This window comes from Pelophylax lessonae (assembly GCF_965119305.1).
Source record: "Pelophylax lessonae genome assembly, chromosome: 4".
Classification (NCBI taxonomy): domain Eukaryota; kingdom Metazoa; phylum Chordata; class Amphibia; order Anura; family Ranidae; genus Pelophylax; species Pelophylax lessonae.
Window position 1 is genome coordinate 140,777,462 of NC_138771.1, and position 25,084 is coordinate 140,802,545.

Below are 25,084 nucleotides of genomic sequence, written 5' to 3' on the forward strand. Positions count from 1 at the left end.
CAAATATGCAGCCTCCGCTTCAAGGGGTTGTACCGTTGTGATACCTGCAGCTAGCTGGTAGCGTTTTTTTAAAGCTGATGGGACGGCTTTCTTGTAATAAAAACTAATATTGCTAATCAGCCGATCGGCTGTTATTACAAGTAGAGAGCGGAGACGTTCTCACCCCCCGCCCCTGCCACCTTCTGGTGTTCGCCCAGGTCTCCAGTCCCACCGGGAGGCCCGGGTGACCAGCCAACACGTCCGCCGCCTGGCCAAAGACCTGAACAAAGGCGAGTTCATCGCTTCCAGTTACTGGAGCCTTAAAGGCACCAGATTTTAACCACTTTGTTCTGGGCGGGCGTCATATGACGTCCGCCCATTCAGGCAGGGCAGGCGCGCGATCATGTGCGCGCCGCCCTGCACTGTCAGTGGCGGCGTGTCCCCGGGACACAGCACGTCACCGGCAGGGGGGAAACAGCCAATGGGCATGGCTGTTTCCCACGTGATCGGCTGTGTTCCAATCACACAGCCGATCACAATAGGAAAGCCCGGAAGAAGACCGCGCATGCGCGATCGGGAGCGCGCAGCGCGGTCATGTCGGTGGCTCTGTGTTCCCTAGGAACACAGCTAGTCACCTGCAGTAGTAAACAGTCACTGACAGTGGCTGTTTACTATGTGATCGGCTGTGAATCCATTCACAGCCGATCACAAAATGTAAACACAGAGCAGTAACTCACTGTTACTAGCTCTTCTCCCCTCACACACTGTTTCCAGTGTGAGGAGAGCAGAGCCAGAAACAGTGAGTTACTGCTCTGTACACCTGTCAATGTAAAAGCACAAAAATAAAGGTCTCCACACAGTCCTCAGCCCCCCCCCCCAATTGCACCTGTCACCCAACAGTCACCTCATCAGCGCCCAGAAATTGCTACCCATAAGGCTACGTTCACATGTGAGCTGTGATTCTGCCCGCGATCTGGAAATCATTGCAAATCGCGGGGCGTCTGTGCGTTGCCCGTGATTTGCAATAGCACCCCAAATGCTGTGCGATGTTGCCGCGATTTGCGCCTGCCGAATCGCGGCAACATCGCGCAAACAACGCATGAGGCCCAAAAAAAGTACAAGAGCTTCTTTTGGGGCGTCATGGGGATTTTTAAGTACCAATGTTTGGCGCCATTCTGTGAGCGTGCACAATTTTGAAGCATGACATGTTGGATATCTAATTACTCGGCGTAACATTATCTTTCACATTATGGAAAAAAATTGGGCTAAATTTACTGTTTTCTTATTTTGTAATTCAAAAAAGTGAATTTTTTTCAAAAAAAATTGCATTTGGTGTGATAAAAAATATTGCAACGATCTCCATTTTATACTCTAGGGTCTCTGCTAAAAAAAAAGATATAATGTTTGGGGGTTCTAAGTAGTTTTCTAGCAAAAAAAATGATTTTAGCTTGTAAACACCAAGTGTCAAAAATAGGCCCAGTCTTAAAGTGGATAAATGGACAACCTTGTGTAAAGTGCTACTTGGATGTTAGGCCTCTGTATGTGGCTAGGCTGTGTAAAAGTGTTACACATGTGGTATCGCCATACTCGGGAGGAATAGCAGAATGTATTTTGGGGTGCAATTTTTGCTATGTGTTAGAAATATTGCATAGGGACAGCTTTGTGTAAAAAAAATGCATTTTCATTTTCTTTCCACATTTTCCAAAAACTTGTGGGAAAAAAATGACTTATTCAAAAGACTCATTATGCTTCAAAAATTATACGTTGGGCTGTTTGCTTTCCAAAATGGGGTAATTTTATGGGGGTTTCCATTGTCCTAGTGCTCCAGGGCCTTCAAAAGTGCGATAGGTTGTCAGGAAATGATATGTGTAATTTGTGCTCCTAGAATGCCGGACGGTGCTACTTGGATGTTAGGCCTGTGTATGTGGCCAGGCTGTGAAAAAGTCTCACACATGTGGTATTGACATAATAAGGAGGAGTAGCAGAATGTATTTTGGGGTGCAATTTTTGCTATGTACATGCTATGTGTTGGAAATATTTCATAAATGGACAACTTTGTGTAAAAAAAAAAAAAAAATGCATTTTCATTTTCTTTCCACAGTTTCCAAAAGCTTGTGGAAAAAAATGACACGTTAAAGACTCATTATGCCTCAAAAATTATACGTTGGGGTGTTTGCTTTCCAAAATGGGGTCATTTTATGGGGGTTTCCATTGTCCTGGTGCTCCAGGGCCTTCAAAAGTGCGATAGGTTGTCAGGAAATTATATGTGTAATTTATGCTCCTAGAATGCCGGACGGTGCTACTTGGATGTTGGGCCTCTGTATGTGGCTAGGCTTTGAAAAAGTCTCACACATGTGGTATCACCATACTCAGGAGGAGTAGTAGAATGTGTTTTGGGGTGTAGTTGCAAGTAAACATATGCTGTGTGAGAGAAATAACCTGTTAATATGTCAATTTGTAAAAAAAAAAAAATAAATAAAAAAAATCTTCATTTTGCAAAGAATTGTGGGAAAAAATTACAACTTCAAAAACTCACCATGCCCCTTATTAAATACCTTGGACTGTCTACTTTCCAAAAAAGGGGTCATTTGGGGGGTATTTGTACTTTCCTGACTTTTTAGTGTCTCGAGAAATGAGATAGGCCTTCAGTACATCAGGTGTGATACATTTTTAATGATTAGCGCCATAACTTGTGGACTCTATAACTTTCACAAAGACCAAATAATATACCCTTATTTGGGTTATTTTTTCCAAAGATAAGTAGCAGTATACATTTTGGCCAAAATTTGTGAAGAAAAATTACTAATTTGCAAAATTTTATGACAGAAACAAAGAAAAATGTGTTTTTTTCACAATATTTTCAGTCTTTTTTTATTTATAGCACAAAAAATAAAAAATCCAGTAGTGATTAAATACCATCAAAAGAAAGCTCTATTTGTGTGAAAAAAAGGACACAATTTTTTTATGGGTACAGTGTTGCATGACTGAGTAATTGTCATTCAAAGTGTGAGAGCCCTGAAAGCTGAAAATCGGTCTGGGCAGGAAGGGGGTGAAAGTGCACTGTAGGCAAGTGGTTAAACAACTGACAGTATTCAAAATAGCCAAACTTGCTGTTTTGAATGCTTTTAAGTGCAAAAGAGGAATTTTGGGTCTTATAAACCCCAGATCCCTCCATAAAGAGTACATCACTGCCTATTACTGTCACAAGGGATGTTTACATTCCTTGTGACAGCAATAAAAGTGATCAAAAAAATTATAAATTTAAAAGGACAGTGTAAAAAAAAAAAAAGTAAAGCGCCCTGTCCCTCCGTGTTCGTGCGCAGAAGCGAACACATATTTAAGTCGTGCCCGCATATGTAAACAGTGTTCAAACCACACATGAGGTATCGCCACAATTGTTAAAGCAAGAGCAATAATTCAAGCACAAGACCTCCTCTGTCACCATTCCACAAGTGTGCGCAATCTTAAAGCGTGACATGTTAGTGCCGGTTCACACTGAAGCGGCACGACTTTCGGGGCAACCTGCGAAGTCGCGTGCACCGCGACTTTGGCACGACTTGCACGGACTTCATAAAATTAATGTCTATGCAAGTCGCTCCAGGTCGCCCCGAAGTAGTACAGGACCCTTTTTCTAAGTCAGAGCGACTTGTGTCGCTCCTATTAGAACCGTTCCTGTACTACACTATGGGACGCGACGGTGCGTGATTTGTCAGGCTGACCAAGTCGCCTGACAAGTCGTACTAGTGTGAATGGAGACTTAGGTATTTATTTACACAGCATAACATCCTCTTTCACATTATACAAAAAAATTGTCTACAATGTAAAGTAGTGAGTGTACAGCTTGTATAACTGTAAATTTGCTTTCCCCTCAAAATAACTCAACACACATCCATTATTGTCTAAACTGCTGGCAACAAAAGTGAGTACACCCTTAAGTGAAAATGTCCAAATTGGGCCTAATTTTCCCTCACCGTTGTCATGTGACTCGTTAGTGTTACAAAGTCTCGGTGTGAACGGGAAGCAGGTTTGTTAAATTTATGGCTCTCACTCTCTCATACTGGTCACTGGTGGTTCAACATGGCACATCGTGGCAACGAATTCTCTGAGGATATGAAAAAAAGAATTGTTGCTCTACATAAAAATGGTCTAGGCTATAAGACGATTGCCAAGACCCTGAAACTGAGCTGCAGCACAGTGGCCAAGACCATACAGCGGTTTAACAGGACAAGTTCCACTCAGAACAGGCCTCGCCATGGTCGACCAAAGAAGTTGAGTGCTCATGCTCACCGTCATATCCAGAGGTTTTCTTTGGGAAATAGAGGTATGAGTGCTGACAGCATTGCTGCAAAGGGTGAAGGGGTGGGGGGTCAGCCTGTCAGTGCTCAGACCATACGCCACACACTGCATCAAATTGGTTTGCATGGCTGTCACCCCAGAAGGAAGCCTCTTCTAAAGATGATGCACAAGAAAGCCCTCAAACAGTAAGCTGAAGACGAGCAGACTAAGGACATGGATTACTGGAACCATGTCCTGTGGTCTGATGAGACCAAGATAAACTTATTTGGTTCAGATGGTTCCAAGCATGTGTGGCGGCAAACAGGTGAGGAGTACAAAGACAAGTGTGTCTTGCCTACAGTCAAGCAAGATGGTGTCATGGTCTGGGGCTGCATGAGGGCTGCCAGCACTGGGGAGCTACAATTCATTGAGGGAACCATGAATGCCAGCATGTATTGTGACATACTGAAGCAGAGCATGATCCCCCTTCCTTCGGAGACTGGGCCGCAGGGCAGTATTCCAACATGATAATGACCCCAAACACACCTCCAAGACAATCACTGCCTTCCTAAAGAAGCTGAGGGTAAAGATCATGGACTGGCCAAGCATGTCTCCAGACTTAAACCCTATTGAGCATCTGTGGGGCGTCCTCAAACCACCAGCTCTGTGATGCCGTCATGGAGGAGTGAAAGAGGACTCCAGTGGCCACCTGTGAAGCTCTGAAGAATTCCATGCCCAAGAGAATTAAGGCAGTGCTGGAAAATAATGGTGGCCACACAAAATTTTGACAGTTTAGGCTCAATTTGGACATTTTTACTGTGGTTTAGACATGAATGGCTGTGTGTTGAGTTATTTTGAGGGGGAAAGCAAATTTACACTGTTATACAAGCTGTACAACTCACTACTTTACATTGTAGCTAAGTTTAATTTGTGTTGTCACATCAAAAGATGTAATCAATCATTTACAACAATGTGAGGGGTGTACTGACTTTTGTGAGATACTCTGTGTGTGTGTGTATGTATATATATATATAAAAAAAAAAAAATATATATATATATATATATATATATATATAAAAATTACAAATATTTGTTAAAAAAAAATATATATATATATATATAATTGGGTGTTTTAAGTGATTTTTAAGCAAAAAATACTGATTTTTAACTTGTAAGCAACAAATGTCAGAAAAAGGCTTAGGCATGGGTTGAAAAACAAAACACCAATTTTGTTACAGTAGCAAGGGATGAGGAGGATGAGAGGAACTTTCACTTGTAAGTGGAGGTCTGCTTTGAATGATGTCTTGGTCTTCAGGCATGGTTGCTCTACACAACAGCCTCCTGTTCATAAGGATACTTCACTTCCAGTTCTGTGGTTCCCCTGTACTTAGTAATATCAGATAGACTATTGTACCACGGCATTATCAGTTTAATTCTAACTCTAAGGATGATTTTGTTACCAAATGCATTATACATAACTACAGATTTTACCAGTATTTTTCTATGTTTGACCTTCATCTGCTGCCTAATAGATTTACTTCTTTTTCCCTACTATGTAAAAAAACCCTTGTGTTCAGTTGGAAGTCTGCCTTTACCTTTTTTTTTTTTTGTATAAACCACAGACATGTTTTCCACAAACAGTTTTTTTTCTTGAGACTCCTCTGCTTCCCTTTTTATATAGCAAGGCATTGGCCCAGTTCAATAAGCTGCAATGCATATGTTTTTGCCATAAAAACTGTTATTTTTAGCCATGCGACTATTTTTATTTTCAGCCTGCCATAGCAACCAAGACAATTGTTATGGCATATAATAGTTGTTATAGCTTAGTGAATTGAACCTTTTGTCTGTTAAAGGGTCAGTCCTCCCAAAACTATAAAAAAAAAATGTTTTAAGCTTTTACTAGATGTTAGAGAGTAATTAGGCCTCATGTACACTGAACGCTTGAGAACCTATTCTGGACGCTGTTACTTGACAGCTAGTGAACAAACTTAAAAAACGTCAGTTTCACCACTTTTACATGCCACGTTTAGTGGCGTTCATCAGCGTTTTAGTTTCGAAACTTTTTTGCATATAACAGTTTTTACTGATCCCAAACCTCTCTCTATTTCTCTCTTTAAAGCCTATAAATGTTTCTACTGCGTTTAGACACATTTGCAAGCTGTTAGAAGCCTTTGGCATTTCAAATACCTATAAACTTCCGTTCTTAATATATTTTTTTACTTTCAAGATAATGCCTCTAAACACCACTGCCTCTAAAAGACTGAAAAAAATGCCCTACTGCTCCTAAAGCTCAGCAGCAGTGTACATAATGCCTTGAGTCCCGGTTGACACATATGCAATGCGGGAACCCTGCGAATCCACTGCAGGTTCCCGCATCGCATTCAACTCGCAGGCAGTTCACACTGCCATATGCGAATTGCTTGGGGTGTCAATACAAAGTTACAAAAAAACCCAAGATCAGTTCCCATATCGCAGTGCGAACTGTCAGTTCAGACATGAATTCTGGTGCGGACCCAAGAAAGGGTCCTGTGTGAGTTGTGTCCGAATGCGATGCAAATTCAGCCATACAATCTGTATGTCTGAATTCGCATCGCACAGATATCGCATGTGATTTGCAGAGCAGTGCGCTGCGAATCATGCAATGTCTGTCATCGCATATAAGTGAACCGGCTCTAAACCACTTAACATTTTCTTATACATTGGGTATAGAAATGAATCACCCCCTTTAAAATAATTACATTTGCATTGCAGCCTGAAATGAAGACAGACACATTTTTGTTTTATGCAGCTGTATTTACTCAGTGCAACTTATAACATCCAAGTGAAAGCTATAACACCAACATGTGGAAAAAAAATAAAATAACAGGGGAGCGGTGCATATGAAGCTGGGGATTAGCGGGGCTTGGTAAACAAGTTTACCAGCCCCCTCCCTGTAGTACAGTGGACATACAGATCGTTCCTGTGTATACTGACAGCTGATAATAGTAAACAGAGTGTTACTCCCTGTCAGTTTATGAATGGATAAGGAGTCTCTATACAGTCTCCTTATTCATTCATGCAATTTGCTGCAGAGAAAGGCACTATCTTCAGTCCCTTTCTCTGTCTCAAAAAAGAAATATGGGGGTCTGTTTAGACCTCTGATATCTCGCCAAAGACCCCCCCCCCCCCAGAAAAAATGGTTAAAACTATAATTGTAAAAAATAAAGTAAAAAAAAACATAGATGTCAAGTCGGCTCCGCTGATACGGAGCAGAAAAGGACACAGCCCGCTGTTCTCTATGGGGCGATCAGATGGAAACGGATCGCCTGTCCATTTCTATCTGATACCATCTGCTAGATGGATAGGGAATGGGATCCCCATCTGTCTGTTTTTAGCAGATCGGATGCAGGTGGGTGTAAAGGGACACATGTCCATTTACTTCAGCCTTTTCATTGAGAACAATGGGTGGTCCGATTGGACCCACCTTAAAAACGGACAGGCATACCTGATCAGTCTGAAACGACAAACAAACACAAGGGCGCACCGGCCTAGTGCATTATCCTTAAGCCCCGGTTCACTCTTATGCGAGTGCGGGGTTCGCATGTAATGTCGGAGCGCACTGCTCATTCATTACATGCGATCGGCTGTGCGGTGCGAGTTTAGCCATACACTTTGTATGGCTAAATTCGCACCGCAGCCACAGCAAACACGCACAGGACCCTTTTTGGAAGCCGCATCAGGATCGGATCGCACAGCGGTTCACACTTGTGCGATCCGATCCTGTGCGAACTGCACGATCGCACTGCGATATGCGATCAAACTGGGGGTGTCGTTAAGATTACATTGACACCCCCAGCGTATCGCATATGGCAGTGTGAACTGCCGGGGGTGCGTGTGCGATGCGGGAACAGGCTGCGGATTCGCAGCCTTCCCGCTTCGCAGAAGTGTGAACCGGACCTAAAACAGGTTTATTAAAACGATGAATTAAAAATACTCACAAACGAGTTCTTGATAAAAGGCACATCAAACAAAGCGTAAAATCCTCAGCATCGAGATCGGGATTCCATCGTCCCCCGAAGCTGTACATCGTCCATTATATAAAGCATGGGTTTAGACATGCTTTTCAGGCTCTGAAGAAGAGGTGTAGCCTCGAAACCGGTAAGCCTGTACAGCTTCGGGGTTCTTTTAAAAACTCTGAAAGCTGTGAAAAGTGAAAAAGGAAAACCTCCAGATTTTTAGAGAAATTTTTGCGCACGTCCGATTTTCACTGTTTCTCAAAAAAGCGCGATTTAAAATGTATAAATATTTGTTATTTATTACCTCCAATACAGGTTTACCTTTTATATTTAGAGGGAACTTAGCAGAAATGCTGTAAAATTTGCTGTGTTTGTATCTGCGAATAATGATTTTAGTGCATTTTTAGTGAAAATATGTTTTGGTAAACATTTGCGCAAATATCGCAGGACCTTAAAAATCAGTAGCACCTTCTATTTATTCTACCGGTCCTATGATTTCAGAAAATGTATAATTCGGGGGGTCTTTTAAAAACTCTGAAAGCTGAAAATGAAAAATGAAAACTTCCAGATTTTTAAAGTAATGTGGTTATTTATAGTTTTCTGTGTGTTCAGTTCTCACCATTTTGCAAGGATGTGCAATTTAAAATTTACAAATATTTGTTATTTATTAACTCAATACAGGATAAGCTTTTATATTTAGTAGAAATTTAGCAGGAATTTTGTAAAATTTGCTTTGTTTGTATCTACTGATAATTATTTTAGTGCATGTTTAGCGAAAATGTTGCTTTGGAAAATGTGCACAAATATTGGGAGGCCTTAAAAATCAGTAGCACCTTCCTTTTATTATACTGGTCCTATGCTTTCAGAAAATATTAGGTTTGGGGGGACTTTAACAAACTCTGAAAACCTTTCGATATTTTGAGAAATGTGGTTATTTGCATTTTTGCGTACGTTCAATTTTCACCATTTTGCAAAAAAGGCGTAATTTAAAAATTACAAATATTTGTTATTTATTAACTCAATACAGGATAAGTTTATATATTTAGTAGGAATTTAGCAGGAATTTTGTAAAATTTGCTGTTTATATCTGCTAAAAACGATTTTAGAGAGTTTTTGGCGAATATATTGTTTTGATAAGCATTTGTGCAAATATTGCTGGGCGTTAAAATCAGTAGCACCTTCGTTTTATTCTGTTCTTTCAGAAAATATATAGTTTTGGGGAGTCTTTAACAAACTCTGAAATCTGTAAGGGAAAAATGAAAATCCCTAGTTTTTTAGAGAAATTTGGATATTTCCATTTTTGCGTTTGTTTGATTTTCACCATTTTGCAAAAATCTAAAATTTACAAATAGTGGTTATTTATTAACTCAGTACAGGTTAGCTTTTATATTTAGTAGGATTTTAGTGTATTTTTAGCGAAAATATTCTTTTGATAAACATTTGTGCAAATATTATTGTGCCCTAAAGATCAGTATTGGTTTTCTACTGGTCATGGACTAAAATTATTTGTTAATCATGTAAACCAAAAATTTTAAATGGAAAAAATGGCTCCGGGACTTGTTAAGGTTAAGTGGATGTAAAAAAAAAGATGTAAAAACTGATGCAAAAAATGATGAATAACTGAAAAAAAAAACTGATACAAACTGATCCGTTTTTTCTTTGAAAAAACGTGACTGTACTGATGAAACAAATGGAACACCTGTGTGGACAGGGACTAAAACTCACCAATGGGGAGGAGCAGAGTCTGAAATTATAGCAGTGAGATCTTGTTGAAGTATTCAAAGCATATAAGAAGCTAGGGGCTGACTCAAGCCACATGCTTTCCCATTTAACCTGAATATCTGTTTTGGTTGGATTAAAATGTTAGCTTTTTTCAGCACTTGCTCTCATTAGTTTAAAAATAATGGTCTTCTTGCCAGAGGCAGTTAAACAGCATCTGCTTATTGGCCTGACTCTCCGCACCTGCTCATCGATTCTTTCCAACCTGGACTCAGCTTCGTACTCGCCCTTGTTTTCAATATTGGGGAATCCGACCTTCCCATCGGGCTGTGAGAGAGGCATGTTTCGAGATCTCCTAGAGGCGTGACGTTTCCAGGCGGTCCACTTCGGCACTGCTGACGCCTGACCTTCCCTCCTGCAGCTAACAGCGCCAGATGGCCCGTTTGCTCTCTCTCGCTGGCAGGCCTTGCAGCTTCTTCACTTCTTGAGAGACCTGGGGCCCCGCTCGCTCTTTGAGAGATCGCTGACGCCCCTTGAAGATCTCGTTTCGGGGACTGGCCCCTTACCTCGCGCGCTATCCCAGCTCTACTCTTTACTTTCCGAGCCTCTGAAGGACTTTGTCCTGCCGGGGTGCTGAAGTAGGAAAAGGAGTTACAGAGGACCTTTACTGTGACCCAACGCAGAAATATCATCTGATTCTCCCTTCGCTCTTCGATATGTACCCGTCTTCAGGAGTCTAACTACAAATTGTTAACACATTGGTACTACACCCCGGTGAGGCTCGCAAGGTTCTTCTCCGAGGCATCCGATAGATGCTGGAGGTGTCTGCAAGACCAGGGCTCCCTGCTTCATGTTTTCTGGAGCTGCCCTAAGCTCAGAGACTTCTGGGGGGGAAATGAAGAGACTCTCTCAAAAGATGACAGATTTTATCATCCCGGACGACCCCGCTTTCTTCTTACTACACTGTTCATCTATCCCACCCGCTCAATATAAACGCTCCATCTTACGCCACCTCTTGAATGCGGCCAAAGTATGCATTAGCCCTTGCTGGAAAGACAAGACCACTCCCTCAATCTCACTTTGGTTATCCATGGTCAAACTTATTAATGATTTTGAGGACCTGGTGTTGACCTCGCAGGACAGGAGGGAGCATTACGCTAAGACCTGGGACTGCTGGAATATGTTTGTTTTTTCTTATGAGGGACAAGCCCTACATGGCGATACTTCGGATGGTTGAGCCTTGGTGCTGGTTCCCCGCGCGGGGTTCATCCCACCTTCTGACTTACTTATTACTTCTCATCCTTCGGCCGACGTTACCGCTATCTTTCCCCCCCCCACCCCTCTCTTCCTCTCTCTTTGGTCCCCCCCCCCATTCATCTCTTTCCCCACCCCCTTCCTCTTGTTGTGTTTCATGATTGTGCTTTCTTTCTACTCACTACGTTAGTGAGATAATATATCCATTATTTACTCTCTACACACTCTAAATTATCTAACATTATGCTCTTTTTTGTAACTGTTACGTGGCTTTGAACGAATGATCATTGCTTCGTGTCCTACTTGCAAAGTTTTGATGCTACTGTTAATTTGCCCTGATCTTGGGGGCTGTTTGTATGCATTTCTCATTATGACTTCATTGTTATTGATGCATATTTGTTTCTGCTGGTCCACATCAAAGTCCAATTGAGTGTGAACTCTGTGCCTGTTATGTTTGACTTAAAAAAGAATTTGAAAAAAAAAAATAATGGTCTTAAGGCATATACTAATTATCCTAATTTTATAAATAGAGCCTCTTATCTGTTGGAGTAATGCATTGTAGGATTTCAGATTAGGTGCATCTTGAACAAATACAAAACCAAAAAAAAAAAAAGGATGTGCAATTATATTTATTATTGATGCGACTAATCAAAGAATACGTTATGTTTAGCATTTTATATCCCAGAATTGAAACAATTAACCTTTCCATGTGGAAATAGGTTTTAGTCTATAATCATTAGCAGTTATTTTCCTGTATGCTGGAAAATACACATATCGAAATCAAAGGCTTTTTGGCTTCTACATGTCTTGGCTACTGCTGTGCAATTAGTAGGTTTTACTATAAAGTTGCATTTTACCTATTGATGATTTTTTGTTTATTCAGGAAGTGCTAATGATGCTGGATAACTATGTGAGAGATTTCAAGGCTCTCATTGACTGGATTCAACTTCAAGAAAAGCTGGAGAAGACAGATGCTCAGAGCAGGTAAATAGTTTGAGGCCTTCTTTGTAGGTGTATACTGATAATATACTTATTGCATTACCTGTCTTTTATTACATACAACTAAGGATATGTCTTTAGTTTTGTATGCAAAAACTAGACCAAAAGTATTTTTGAAAGATTTATTGCAAATTTCTTCTAATGGAGTCCTCCTTTCTGATCTTTATTTCTGCCTAGGAGTCTGTCTCTATGGACCTTTGTGACATTCAATTGCAAACCTCGATAGTTATGTGATTTTGTGTTCTTTGTAATATGGCAAAATTCTGTTTTGTCATTTCCATATACACCAATCAGTCATAACTTTATAACCACTGGATAACCTTGATTATTTCATTATAATGCATCTGAAAGCTGATAGGATATATTAGGCCGCAAGTAAATATGTTGTCCCTAAAGTTAATGTGTTGAAAGCAGAAATAAAATAGGCATTGTAGTTTATTGTGTATGGGGCTGCAGGGCTGCGTAGCCGCAGGCTGGTCAGGGTGCCCATGCTGACTCAAGCGTCTACAATGGGCATATGAGAATTAGAACTGGACCAAAGAGCAACGGAAGAAGGTGGCCTGGTCTAATGAACCATGTTTTCTTTTACATTATGTGGATGGCCGGGTGCTTGTGTGCCGTTAACTTGGGGATGCGATGGCACCAGGATACAGAATGGAAAGAACGCAGGTCAACTGAGACCGTGTGATATTTTCGGCAATGTTCCGCTGGGAAATCTTAGCTCCTGCCATTCATGTGGATATTACTTGACACTAACCAACTACCTCAACATTTTTGCTGACCAAGTACAGCCCTTCATTGAAATGGTATTCCCTGATTGCAGTGGCCTCTTTCAGTAGGATAATGTGCCCTGCAACACTGCAAAAATGGTTCAAGAATGGTTTGAGAAACATGAGTTTAAGGTGTTGACATGGCCTCCAAATTCTCCAGATCTCAATCTATCAACCATCTGTGGGATGTGCTGTAAAAACAAGTCCAATCCATGGAGGCCTCACCTCACAACCTTAGGACTTAAAGTATCTGCTACTGAGCGTTTGCTGCCGGATACCACAGCATAGCTTCAGCTTCAGGGGTTTACTGACATCCATGTCTTGACTGGTCAGGGCTGTTTTGGTGGGAAAAGGGGGGCCCACTCAATATTAGGTGGGTGGTCATAAAGTTATGGCTGATTGGTGTAGGTGTATACATTTTGAGAATACTATTTGGATGTTTAGTGGCATCCTGAATAATGCAAATTTTATTTTAACCTATACGTTTTCTTTTGCAGGCCTACCTCTTTGGCATGGGAAGTGAAGAAAATGTCTCCTGGACGACACGTTTTGCCCAGCCCATCTTCTGATAGAGTGAGCTCAACCTCTAGTGCAAGGAGGGCTCTCAATTTTGGGTATGAGAATGAATAGTCTATAACACCAGAATATGAATAACAACATTTGTCTGATGCGTGAACTATATTAGATTTAGGAATAAGTCAAGGTTTGAAAATAAATAATTGATTGCAACAGTTAAGTTATGTAATAAAAGAACAATATTCACTTTTAGTTATAAACAGGAGTCTTCCGGACATGTTGGAAAGGTTCTGCATGCGCCCCTTAGCAAAGTGAAGAAGATGACAATGCTTTCAGTGAGAAGTTTATCTGTCTAAAGCCAGCCTGAGTGGAACTAAGCTTCCAAATATACTTACCTCCAGCTTCCAGTTATGCAGTGATTACATCCTTCGCTGTCATCTTGTCCTGGTGACTGGCTTTTAGTCCCTTGATTGGCTGGAGGGGTGATGTCACCCCAGCCACAGAAGTCAGTCTTTTTGGCACAGCCATTTCAGTGTGCTGGGGATGGGCACTGAGCTGTAAACGTGCAGCTTGATGTACCATTCCAGTAAAAACTGCAAGCAGGCAGGTAAGTGTATATTACTGCATAAAAAAGTCTTCTGAATCCACAATGGCAATCGATTATTTTCTTAGTTAATGTTGTCAATATTACCTAAAAATACTAGTAGCCGTTTATATTTTGTGGGTTTGAAAACATTTGGTGCCCTTTAGTGAAGATTTGCTGCTCTTTCCATATCTGCAGGTCAAGTCTCTTATCCTTCAGTTTCAAAGTATTCTTTTGCAACTTTCCACTGAGTTTTTCTGTATATCATTTATATCTATTTATATATAAAATGATCATACTCTCAGCTCCATCATTTTATGTTTACCAACATTTAGGCCTATTTACCATGTAGTTGTCCATTCAACCTGTACTGTACATCCTGGTAAGCCTTCTTCTAAGAGCTGTATTCCACTACAGAGCTTATTGTCCTCTGTAAACACATACAAGAAATGGATAATTCCCAAACTCTATATAATTTATAAAGCTACCCTGTCATTATGGTAACGTTTACCAGCAAAGCTGTTTCTGGCTGTCAAATAAGAACCATGCTGCTAGTTTTCAACCCTTCATTTGGGTTGATTATCTGTTCCCTCCCACCACAGGCTGTGGTTCCTTCTGCCTGCTTGTACATGTCATACTGATGTGCGAGCTGGTGGGTTAGCCCACAGCAAGTGGCAGGGGAGCAGGTATTCTACACACCCCTAAGTTAAGTGTAGAGCCTCTTCTTTTACAGGTTATTCTTTCTGTTTTATTTTCCCTACTGCCCTGAACACCACTCCAACCCTAAGGGTCTGTTCACACCTGAGCCTATTTCAGCTCGTAAAAAGCTTATCTCTGAAGTCTTAAAATGCCCAACAAGCAAAATCCCATTCATTTCAATGGCTCCTGTTCACATCTGAACGTTTTGTCGCCTGAAGCAAAATGCCTGAAGCTCAAAAAAGTACATGAGCTTCTTTTTTGGCAAATTACAAGAGTTTTTGTTAGATGTCAATGCCTGCCTCCAAACACCTGCAAAAAAATGCGTGAAAAAAAAGCCAGAAAATATGCCTGAAAAAGACAGAAAAACGCATGAAAATAGCCCCACAAAATGCCTGAAAAAAGCCCAAAAAAACACCTGAAAATTATACGCTCAGGTGTGAATGGAGCCTAAGGAAAAGTACCACAAATTCTGCAGGGAAACTGGTACAGCTTGCAGTGTCAATCCTCTGTGTCAACCGTAACTCTCGCTGAGCACCTCCTGGTGACCTCAACATCATTACAGGATACAGAAGCGATGTAGAGGTTAGCAGGATGATCCAGTGAGTTTCTCCTCATACTGAAGCTTTAGGTACACCACTAACAACCCGAAACTTTTCAAACTATGTATCCTTAAACACATCTCTCTGAATGCATTCTTCTATATATTTTTTCTATCCATTTACTTACTAAATTATATAAGCCTATACATGCTAACTGACATAATAGCCACCTCCGAAGAAGCATCTCAAACACTTTAGCAAAGTCCAGATATACTTTATTCACAGTCACCCCTTTTTTTTTACATTTCTGGCTATATCTACATACAGTGGGTATAGAAAAGAATCACTCCCTTGCAGCCTTTAGTCTGTTGGGATATGTCTGTAGTAACTTTGCACATCTGGACTTTGCAATATTTGCCCTCTCTTATTTTCAGAACCCTTCAAGTTCAGTTAAGTTTAATTGTGACTGTGGACTGAAGTCTTCAAGTCATTCCACAGATTTTAATGGGGCTTAAGTCTGGGCTCTGACTAGGCCATGTCCTATTTTCCTTATTAGGTTTGGAATGCCACCTGTATAAGGATAATACAATGGTGTCATTGGTCCATTATGGCCATAATTAGCTTCAAGGCCTTATTGTTGTCTTGTTTTATCTTTTGTTGTTGACAGCCAGGCATATTGCAGTAGCACCTGTGCTGAAATATTATTGCTTTATTCAGAGCTTAAGTTTCAGGAATCCTGGTAATGTGGTGGTATGTTTTAAAGTAGAACAGAGTCTGTTTCTGAAAAGACCTCTTTAGCTTGCTCAAAACTGTTTCAATAAAATACAAACTTTGGGTTTCACCAACACCAAATCAGCTTGCCTATTCCTTTGGTTTTGGTTCTAGCTAGAGTCAAGATGGAGAATTCCATAATTATGTTCTTTCAGATGACAATGTAGCAGAGATTTTCTCTGCATCTGGAGAATGCCAGCTTTTAAAAGTTGAAGACATACATTATCCTGCCACTATACAGTGCCTTGATAAAGTATTCATACCCCTTGAAATTTTCCACATTTTTTCATGTTACAACCAAAAACGTAAATGTATTTTATTGGGATTTTATTTGATAGAACAACAGAAAGTGGCACATAATTGTGAAGTGGATGGAAAATGAAAAATGGTTCTCAAACTTTTTACAAATAAATATGTGAAAAGTATGATGTGCATTTGTATTCAGCCCCCCCCCCCCCCCCCCACCTGAGTCAATACTTTGTAGAACCACCTTTCGCTGCAATTACAGCTGCAAATCTTTTTGGGTATGTTTCTACCAGCTTTGCACATCTAGAGAGTGACATTTTTGTCCATTCATCTTTGCAAAATAGTTCAAACTCTGTCAAATTGCATGGGGGGCGTCTGTGAACAGCAATTTTCAAGTCTTGCTACAGATTCTCAATTGGATTTAGGTCTGGACTTTGACTGGGTCATTCTAACACATAAATATATGCTTAAATCTAAATCATTCCATTGTATCTCTGGCTGTATGTTTAGGGTCATTGTCCTGCTGGAAGATAAAAGCCTGCCTCAGTCTCAAGTCTTTTGCAGACTCTTACAGGTTTTCTTCTAAGATTGTCCTGTATTTTGCTCCATCCATCTTCCCATCAACTCTGACCAAATTCCCTGCCCCTGCTGAAGAAAAGCATCACCACAACATGATGCTGCCACCATCATGTTTCACAATGGGGATGGTGTGTTCAGGGAGATGTGCATTGTTAGTATTCTGCCACACACAGCGTTTTGTTTTTAGGCCAAAAAGTTCAATTTTGGTCTCATCTGACCAGAGCACCTTCTTCCACATGTTTGCTGGGTCCCCCACATGGCTTCTTACAAACTGCAAACAGGACTTCCTATGGCTTCCTTTCAACAATAGCTTCCTTCTTGTCACTTTTCCATAAGGCCAGATTTGTAGAGTGCACGACTAATAGTTGTCCTGTGGACAGATTCTCCCACCTGAGCAAGGGATCTCTGCAGCTCCTCCAAAGTTACCATGGGCCTCTTGGCTGCTTCTCTGATTAATTCTCTCTTTGCCCGGCCTGTCAGTTTAGGTGGACGGCCATGTCTTGGTAGGTTTGCAGTTGTGCCATACTCTTTCCATTTTTTGATGATGGATTGAACAGTGCTCCGTGAGATGTTCAAAACTTAGGATATTTCTTTATAACCTAACCCTGCTTTAAACAACTTTATCCCTAACCTGTCTGGAGTGTTCCTTGGCCTTTCATGATGCTGGTTGTTCACTAAGGTTCTCTAACAAACCTCTGAGGGCTTCACTGAACAGCTATATTGATACTGAGATTAAATTACACACAGGTGGACTCTGTTTACTAATTAGGTGACTTCTGAAGGCAATGGATTCCACTAGATATTAGTTAGGGGTATCAGAGTAAAGGGGGCTGAATACAAATGTACGCCACACTTTTCAGATATTCGTTTGTACAAAATTTGGAAAACCATTTATTATTTTCCTTCCACTTCACAAGTATGTGTCACCTAGTGTTGGTCTATCACATAAAATCCCAATAAAAGACATTTACGTTTTTGGTTGTAGCTTGACAAAATGTGGAAAATTCCAAGGGGTATGAATACTTTTTCAAGGCACTGTAAATGCTTAGAGCTTTTGGCAGTTTGCTTCCTCTTTGCCAGTGGCCGTGGAGTCATTGAGCTTGTTTCCTTGAATGATGGGTGGTTATTTTATGGATACAGAACTCTGGACAATATTGGTGTTATATTTCTTAGATTATAAGACGTTTTTATTTCTACTAGTATGTCTATAATATTGTAAGCTCTTTTGTTTGCAGCATATGTTACTGTAATAACATGGAGGACTGTGTTTGTATTTCCAGGGGACCTCCTCTCAATATAACACCCGGGCGTCTGACTCCATCCGGTGTCAGTTGGGCTGATAAAGTGAAAGCCAGTCACGTAAATTCTACAAATAATCAACCTACTGAGATTGCGCATCCATGTTCAGCAGTTCCTATGCAGAGAGCCCTTCATGAAAATGGTAATAATATAAAGCTGCTTTCTACAAAAATTGTTATAGTAGAAAGTAGATGTGGAAAAGGAATTTATGTCTAATAGATTTTGTTTATAGGAATAATAGAACTGACAACACCAGTGGAATAAAGAGCACTACAACATGACTACTATATGTCAAAAAACAACAAAGGAAAATTCCCAGCTCACTTACCTACCAGCCTGAAACTAACTGAATTACCCTGTCTAAAGGTTCACATTAAAATAAGGGGTTTCATTTGCACAGGTATGCAAATACAGTGTTTCCCCGAAAATAAGCCCGGGTCTTATATTAATTTTGGCACCAAAAGACACAGTAGGGCTTATTTTCGGGGTAGGTCTTATAAGGTTCTGTCCCTATCTGCCCCCCAGAAATCCTGTGTAAACCTAGTTTAGTGTATATAAAATCCTAGGATGCACTTTATTAGTGTTTTATATACTGTCCAGTGAGTGTTTTTGTAATAAAATTGTGTGAAATACCTTCATTACGGTACATCGCTGCTCTGTGTTAAGCTAATCTCCTGCTCTCTCCTGTCTCTCTCCTCTCATACTGTAGCTGTCAGAGGGGGATTTCAGCCCTCCCCTCTGCAGTGTACACAGAAGAGCTGGTGTTCCGTGGTAGATTAGATTAGAATAGGTTTAGCTGATCTGCCGCTCTGCTGTCCTCTTTTCCCTGGCCAACAGCTGGGGGTTACGGAAGTGCCGATGTACCGAAGGTATTTCCCACAATTCTAATCGAACACTCGGTGCTTCTGTGTTACACTGCAGAGGGGAGGGGCTGAGATCCCCCTCTGACAGCTACGGTATTAGAGGAGAAAGACAGCAGGGAATCAGCTGAGAGCAGAGCGGCCATGTAAGGAAGGTATTTCACAGTATTATATTACAAAAACACACCGGACATTATTTAAAACGCTAATAAAGTGCATCCTAGGATTTTTCATACACTAAACTAGGGCTTATTTTCGGGTAGGGCTTATATTGCAGCCCATCCTGATAATCGAGATAGGGCTTATTTTCGGGTTAGGGCTTACTTTCGGGGAAACACGGTATGTGCGTAAGCTAAGCGGCAAAGGCCACTTCATGGCACCCCAGTATATCTGTAGTCCTAACTCTATAAATTTTGAGAGCCTCCAAAGTTGGAGCACATATATAATAATGGACAGACAGTTTGTGGACACCAAGCAATAACACAATGACAGTGAAGATATTCAGTGGGTCCCTACACCAATTCACCAATAATACAAAGAAATTGCAATCACACCAAATCTATAACTGGCCTTTGCAGCAAGAAGCATCCCTTGTTTTAATTTTAACTGTTAAACAGGACTGGTTTGTTGCAGGGTGGTTGCCAAGTGAGCTGAGAATTTTTCTTTGTTGCTTTTTGACATGCGCTGCCCTTCCATGTCCTTCTTGCTGCATAGGCCAGTTACAGATCGGGGTGGTTTCCATTTGTTTAACTTTTTCCTTCACAGACCATGGTTTCTGGACTTCTGGGTGGAATTACAAGTTTTAGGCCCCTTTCACACTTGCGGACCGTTCAGATCCGCCTGTCAGTTTTTCTGGCAGATCTGAACGGATGCCCCATGCATCTCTATGGGGCATCGGATGTCAGCTGACATCTGATCCGATCCTGTCCGTCAAATCCGTATGGATGGAAACCCTATTTTCCATCCGTCTGGCGGATCGGATGAGAACGGACAGGCACCGACAGAGCAGCAAGTGTGAAAGGGGCCTAATAATTAGCAATAATATTTTAGCTGCCTGCAGGTGTGCCATTGTTATCCTAATAATACTAGTTGACCCGCTGTCTCTAAATCCGTGCCCCTCTAAGTTATGTACCTGGAGAATGCATAAAGCTAGTGAAGTCAGAACTGACGTGTAATGCCTGGGTGGTATTTTTCTCAGAAAAGGATTGCTTAAACTGTAAATGCTTTTAAAAAAAAAAAAATAGTTATGTAGTGTTTATAGAGCATTACACTGACATAACGGCCCGGTGCTAACATTACCACTCAGGATCACAGTCCACTCTGGCATAGTGGGTAAAGGCTGGCAAGGCTGCAAGAAATTCAAGAGCAGTTTGGCAATATTGTCAGCTCTTGTCTGGAAATGAAAAGTAACTTGCTTAAAACTGACAGGATCAACATATCAAATGGGAATTATTTCTATGGAATTTAAAGCTGAACTCCAGGTAGGATGTTAATTGCATACTTACGTTGATCCAATGTAAGTGCTGCATGCATATTTTACACCTGAGGGACTGCTGGGGAAGCTGACAATCACTGTAGTAGTCATCGCTACTACAGTGATCACCATGATCTTTTCGGGTCCCGTGCATATAAGTATACAATTTGGATCATATCTGGAGTTCAGCTTTGAATTGGCAGTTGCGATGTATGCGGTTATGGAGCTTTGCACTTTTAATAAGGTCACAGATAGCTTGTTTTGACACTGCTTTACTGCTTGTTAAGAAATGTAAAGTGATACTTTAATGCCCATAGTCTAAACCCAGGTGCACTTTAAGACTGACACATGAGCAATTCTACTGCTAGAGACAAATCGCCAATGACAACATTTTAAAAAGGGTGCCTGTTTGTCCCAATGAAATTGCTCCCTTTGTAGCCACACACAGCGAGAAGTCGCTTTATTGCTGGCCCAATGCTGCTGTATCTTGATCACTATTGATGGGAGCAACATCTTGCTGCCTCAGCCACAGAGGCAGCAAATTCTGAGAGACTAACAAGCAGCCTATTACTTTCCTGGCATGGGTAACTTTAACAAATGGTCAGCAGCAGGATCACTAGCTCCAGAGTTGTCCGTGTGTCATCAGCTTAATAGATGGACAAAGATATTGAGTTTTAACTACGTATACATATGTTTAGCAGTATATTTTACATTTAAAGAGCAACTCCACTTTTGTTGAGAAAAAAAACATTCCCCTCTGGGTGATCCCTGTACATTGCAGGGATTTTAACAAACTTTGTTGCAGATTCCTACCTTTTGTTATTCTAAAGAAATAACTGTTTGTTTGTCTGTGTCCATGTGCAAAGTAAATCTCTCTGGGAGTGGTTTTATAATGATCAATTAGCTGCTGCACTGGCAGGGATCTAATGAGGAAATTGGCAAGGTCTGCATCTCTTTAAATGATATTTCCCTTTAGGAGTATCTCATAAAAATTACATTTTTGTTGCAGAGGATGCCAAACGTGACCTGTATCTTAGTGCAGACATCTGGGAAAATCAGTAAGCCAATCACACAAACGGAAAATTCAATTTTCGGGGGGTGTTCTGTATACCATCAGTGTACAGAACCCCTTCAGGTAGCAATATTGCATTTTACAGAAAATTACAGTGCTGCAGATTGAAAAGGAAAGGTGTTTTTAATAACATTCAAATACAATATGAGTTGAGTCGCAATTGTATACGCTGTTTTTATTATTATTTGCTTCCCCCCCACAAAAGTGGCATTACCCTTTAATGCAATAATTGTCTTTGTTTATACAAATATCAGCATGTTTAATGCAGTTTTTAGCATTTGACTGTATTCTTATTTGGAAACTTTAGCATTAGCATTGTCCATAAACACTATTTGAGCCTTTACAGTAAATTTGTAAAAATAAAGGTACATTTTCTTCTTATTAATATTTTGTGTTTTTCCTTTTGAGATTTTTTCTGTGTACTCTCCTTGTTGCCAAGGTATGAATCTCCTTTAGTGCCGGTTCACACATATGCAATGTCAGACATCGCATGTGATGCGCACCGCACTGCTGTGCAAATCACATGCGATGTCTGTGCGGTGCGAATTCAGCCATACAGATTGCATGGCTGAATTCACATCGCATTCGGACCAAAGTTTTTTTTGGTCTGCACCAGAACCGGATCGCATTGGGTGTTCACACCTATGCGATCCGATTCCTGTCCAAACTGACAGTTCACACTGCAATATGCAAACTAATCTGGGGGTGTTGTTAAGTTTGTATTGACACTCCCAGCATTTCACATATGGCAGTGTGAACTGCTTGCGAGTCGGGTGCGATGCCGGTACCCGCAGTGGATTCGCAGGGTTCCTGCATCGCACCAATGTGAACCGGCACTAACCCCCGGTTCACATCAGTGCAATGACAGACATCGCATGTGATTCAGAGCGCACTGCTCTGAAAACACGTGCGATGTCTGTGTGATGCGAATTCAGCCTTACAGATTGCATGGCTGAATTTGCATCGGATTCAGCCACAACACGCACAGGACCCATTTTTGGGTCCGCAGCAGAATTGGATCACATGGGTGTTCACACCTATGCGATCAGATTAATTTCCGAACTGACAGTTCACACCGCGATATGCAAACTAATCTGGGGGTGTCGTTAACTTTGTATTGACACTCCCAGCGATTTGCATATGGCAGTGTGAACTGGCTGCGATTTGAATGCAATTCGGGAACCCGCAGTGGATTCACAGGTTTCCCGCACCGCATATATGTGAACCCCCACTTATACCTGAATTGTGACAGTTTTGTTTATATAAACAGGATGTGCAAAGTAATGTTTTCCCGATCCCGTTCTGTATGTAGCATTCTTTATGTCGCTCTTGCAGTTAGAAAATACAACTCCATGTTACCTATTGGCTTTGTGTGTCAATGGAGACTTTGTAAACACAGCAGTCATACTCTGTTACTGTTTCCAGTAGTGTTGAGAAGCTCTTACTAAACACCTCCCTCTCTGCCTCTAAAGCTTTTTAGTTTTCTCTCCGTAATAAATCTATCAGTGAGGATAAGGAAGTGGAGTGGACAGACTCCAGATGGGAACACTAGTTCTGTGTCTTTGTTTTTCTATGTTAAGAAATAAAATTGAAAGCGTATTTAAAAAATGTGCTTGGGGAATAAAACTTGAGATGGCAAACCCCAGGTTATAATATTACTAACTGTCTGCTGCTGCTTTGGTTTTATATATGAGACATTCTGAGATCCCCGAGTATCCCTGTGTGGAGCTGCTTGTGTCAATTTGTCCTTTTGCCAGCAGCCAATGGTTTCTGGAGAAGAGGACGATAGATGACTGAGAATTACCATTTTGCAAGATCATGTATGGAGATTTAAAGGCATTTATCTTATTTCCACAGATGGGCTTTATACAAACAAAAGAAAATTTATAGTGTTTTTGCTTGGATAGTAACTTAAAAGTACCAGTTGAAGAGTACCTTTTATATATTTGGAAGTATTTATTTTGTGTTGTTAATTTATCATTTATCTTAGTCCAGTGATACTTTTTTTATTTGCACTGACAGTTAAAAGTTTCAGGACAAGTTTCCAGGGTGTATTCCCTTCTTCATGGGCCAAACAGTAATGATACACAAAGCTTGACAAATCGGAAGCACTATTTGTATCTTAGCTGGCGCAGCTATTTTAAGAGCCGGTTCACATTAGCGCGACACGACTCCTTACTACTTCGGGGGCGACTTGAGCATTACATTGCACCACGACTTCGGAGCGACTTGCAGGGACTTCACATAATGGAAGTCTATGCAAGTCGCTCCGAGGTCGCCCCGAAATAGTACAGGACCTTTTTTCTAAGTCGGAGCGACTTGTGTCGCTCCTATTAGAACGGGTCCTGTAGTGGGCGAGGGAGCGCGACTTGTCAGGCTGACAAGTCGCGCTAATGTGAATGGGCTCTAAAGGGGCCTTACACTTATAGCCAGGTTATTCATTGATTTTGCCTGGTAGAAAAATTAGAATACCCTGTTTGGCCTTGTAATGATGGCAGCTAGGGGAAAACAGAGACCTCTGGTAAAGTGTTTTTCTCTGAGGTCCTGTAGAAATATAAGAAAAATAAGGAGGTTGATTTGCTAAAACTGGAGAGTGCAAAATCTGGTGCAGCCGTGCATGGTAGTGCATCAGCTTCTAACTTCAGCTTGTTCAATTAAAGTGGTTGTAAAGGCATAAGGTTTTTTTTTTACCTTCATGCATTCTATGTATTAAGGTTAAAACCCTTCTGTGTGCAACATCCCTCCCATCCCCCCTAATTCTTACCAGAGCCTCCTCTCAATCCAGGGATGTCCACAGTCTTTGCTTTTTGGAGACTTGCACTCCTGATTGGCTTTTGGCAGCAGCAGGAGCCATTGGCTCCCACTGCTGTCAATCACAGCCAGTGAGCCAATCAGGAGACGGAGCGGCAGGGTCGAGCCATGGCTCAGTGTGTGAATGGTCACACAGAGATGCAGCTTGGGAGCATGCCTACTTGGGTGCCCCCATTGCAAGCTTCTTGCTGTGGGGGCACCCGGCAAAAGGGAGGGGCCAGGAACACCGGCGTGGGACCTGAAAATGGAAGGATCCAGGCTGCTCTGTGCAAAACCATTGCACAGAGCAGGTAAGTATAACATGTTTGTTATTTAAAAAACAAAACAAAAAAAAAAAACACAAGACTTTAAAGTGATTGTAAACTATCACCTTGTAAAACAAACCCATTTTGTTATGAAAGGCAAAACATTTTTGTATGGATAAAAAAATAAATTATAAGTCCCGGTTCACATTTGTGCGATGTGGGAATGCTGCGATTATGCAGCGTGATCCCGCATCGCATCCGCACCCCTGGCAGTTCACACTGCCATATGCGATATGCAGGGGGTGTCAATGAAGAGTTAACGACACCCCCAGTTGTGATCGCATATCGCAGTGCGATCTGCAAGTTCGCACAGAATCGGATCGCACAAGTGTGAACCAC

General features: G+C 41.2%; 1 protein-coding gene across 2 annotated transcripts in view; it reads left to right on the top strand.

Annotated features, from left to right (window-relative positions):
* The window catches only part of SCAPER (S-phase cyclin A associated protein in the ER), a 422,169-nt gene that overhangs the window by 12,938 nt on the left and 384,147 nt on the right, over nt 1-25,084 (top strand). For both annotated transcript variants that reach the window (XM_082252843.1, XM_082252842.1), the window contains exons 2-4: nt 12,106-12,206; nt 13,489-13,605; nt 18,205-18,365. In XM_082252843.1, the coding sequence (XP_082108969.1) occupies nt 12,115-12,206; nt 13,489-13,605; nt 18,205-18,365 (370 nt within the window). In that variant the 5' untranslated portion in view covers nt 12,106-12,114. The remainder of the gene's footprint in view (nt 1-12,105; nt 12,207-13,488; nt 13,606-18,204; nt 18,366-25,084) is intronic.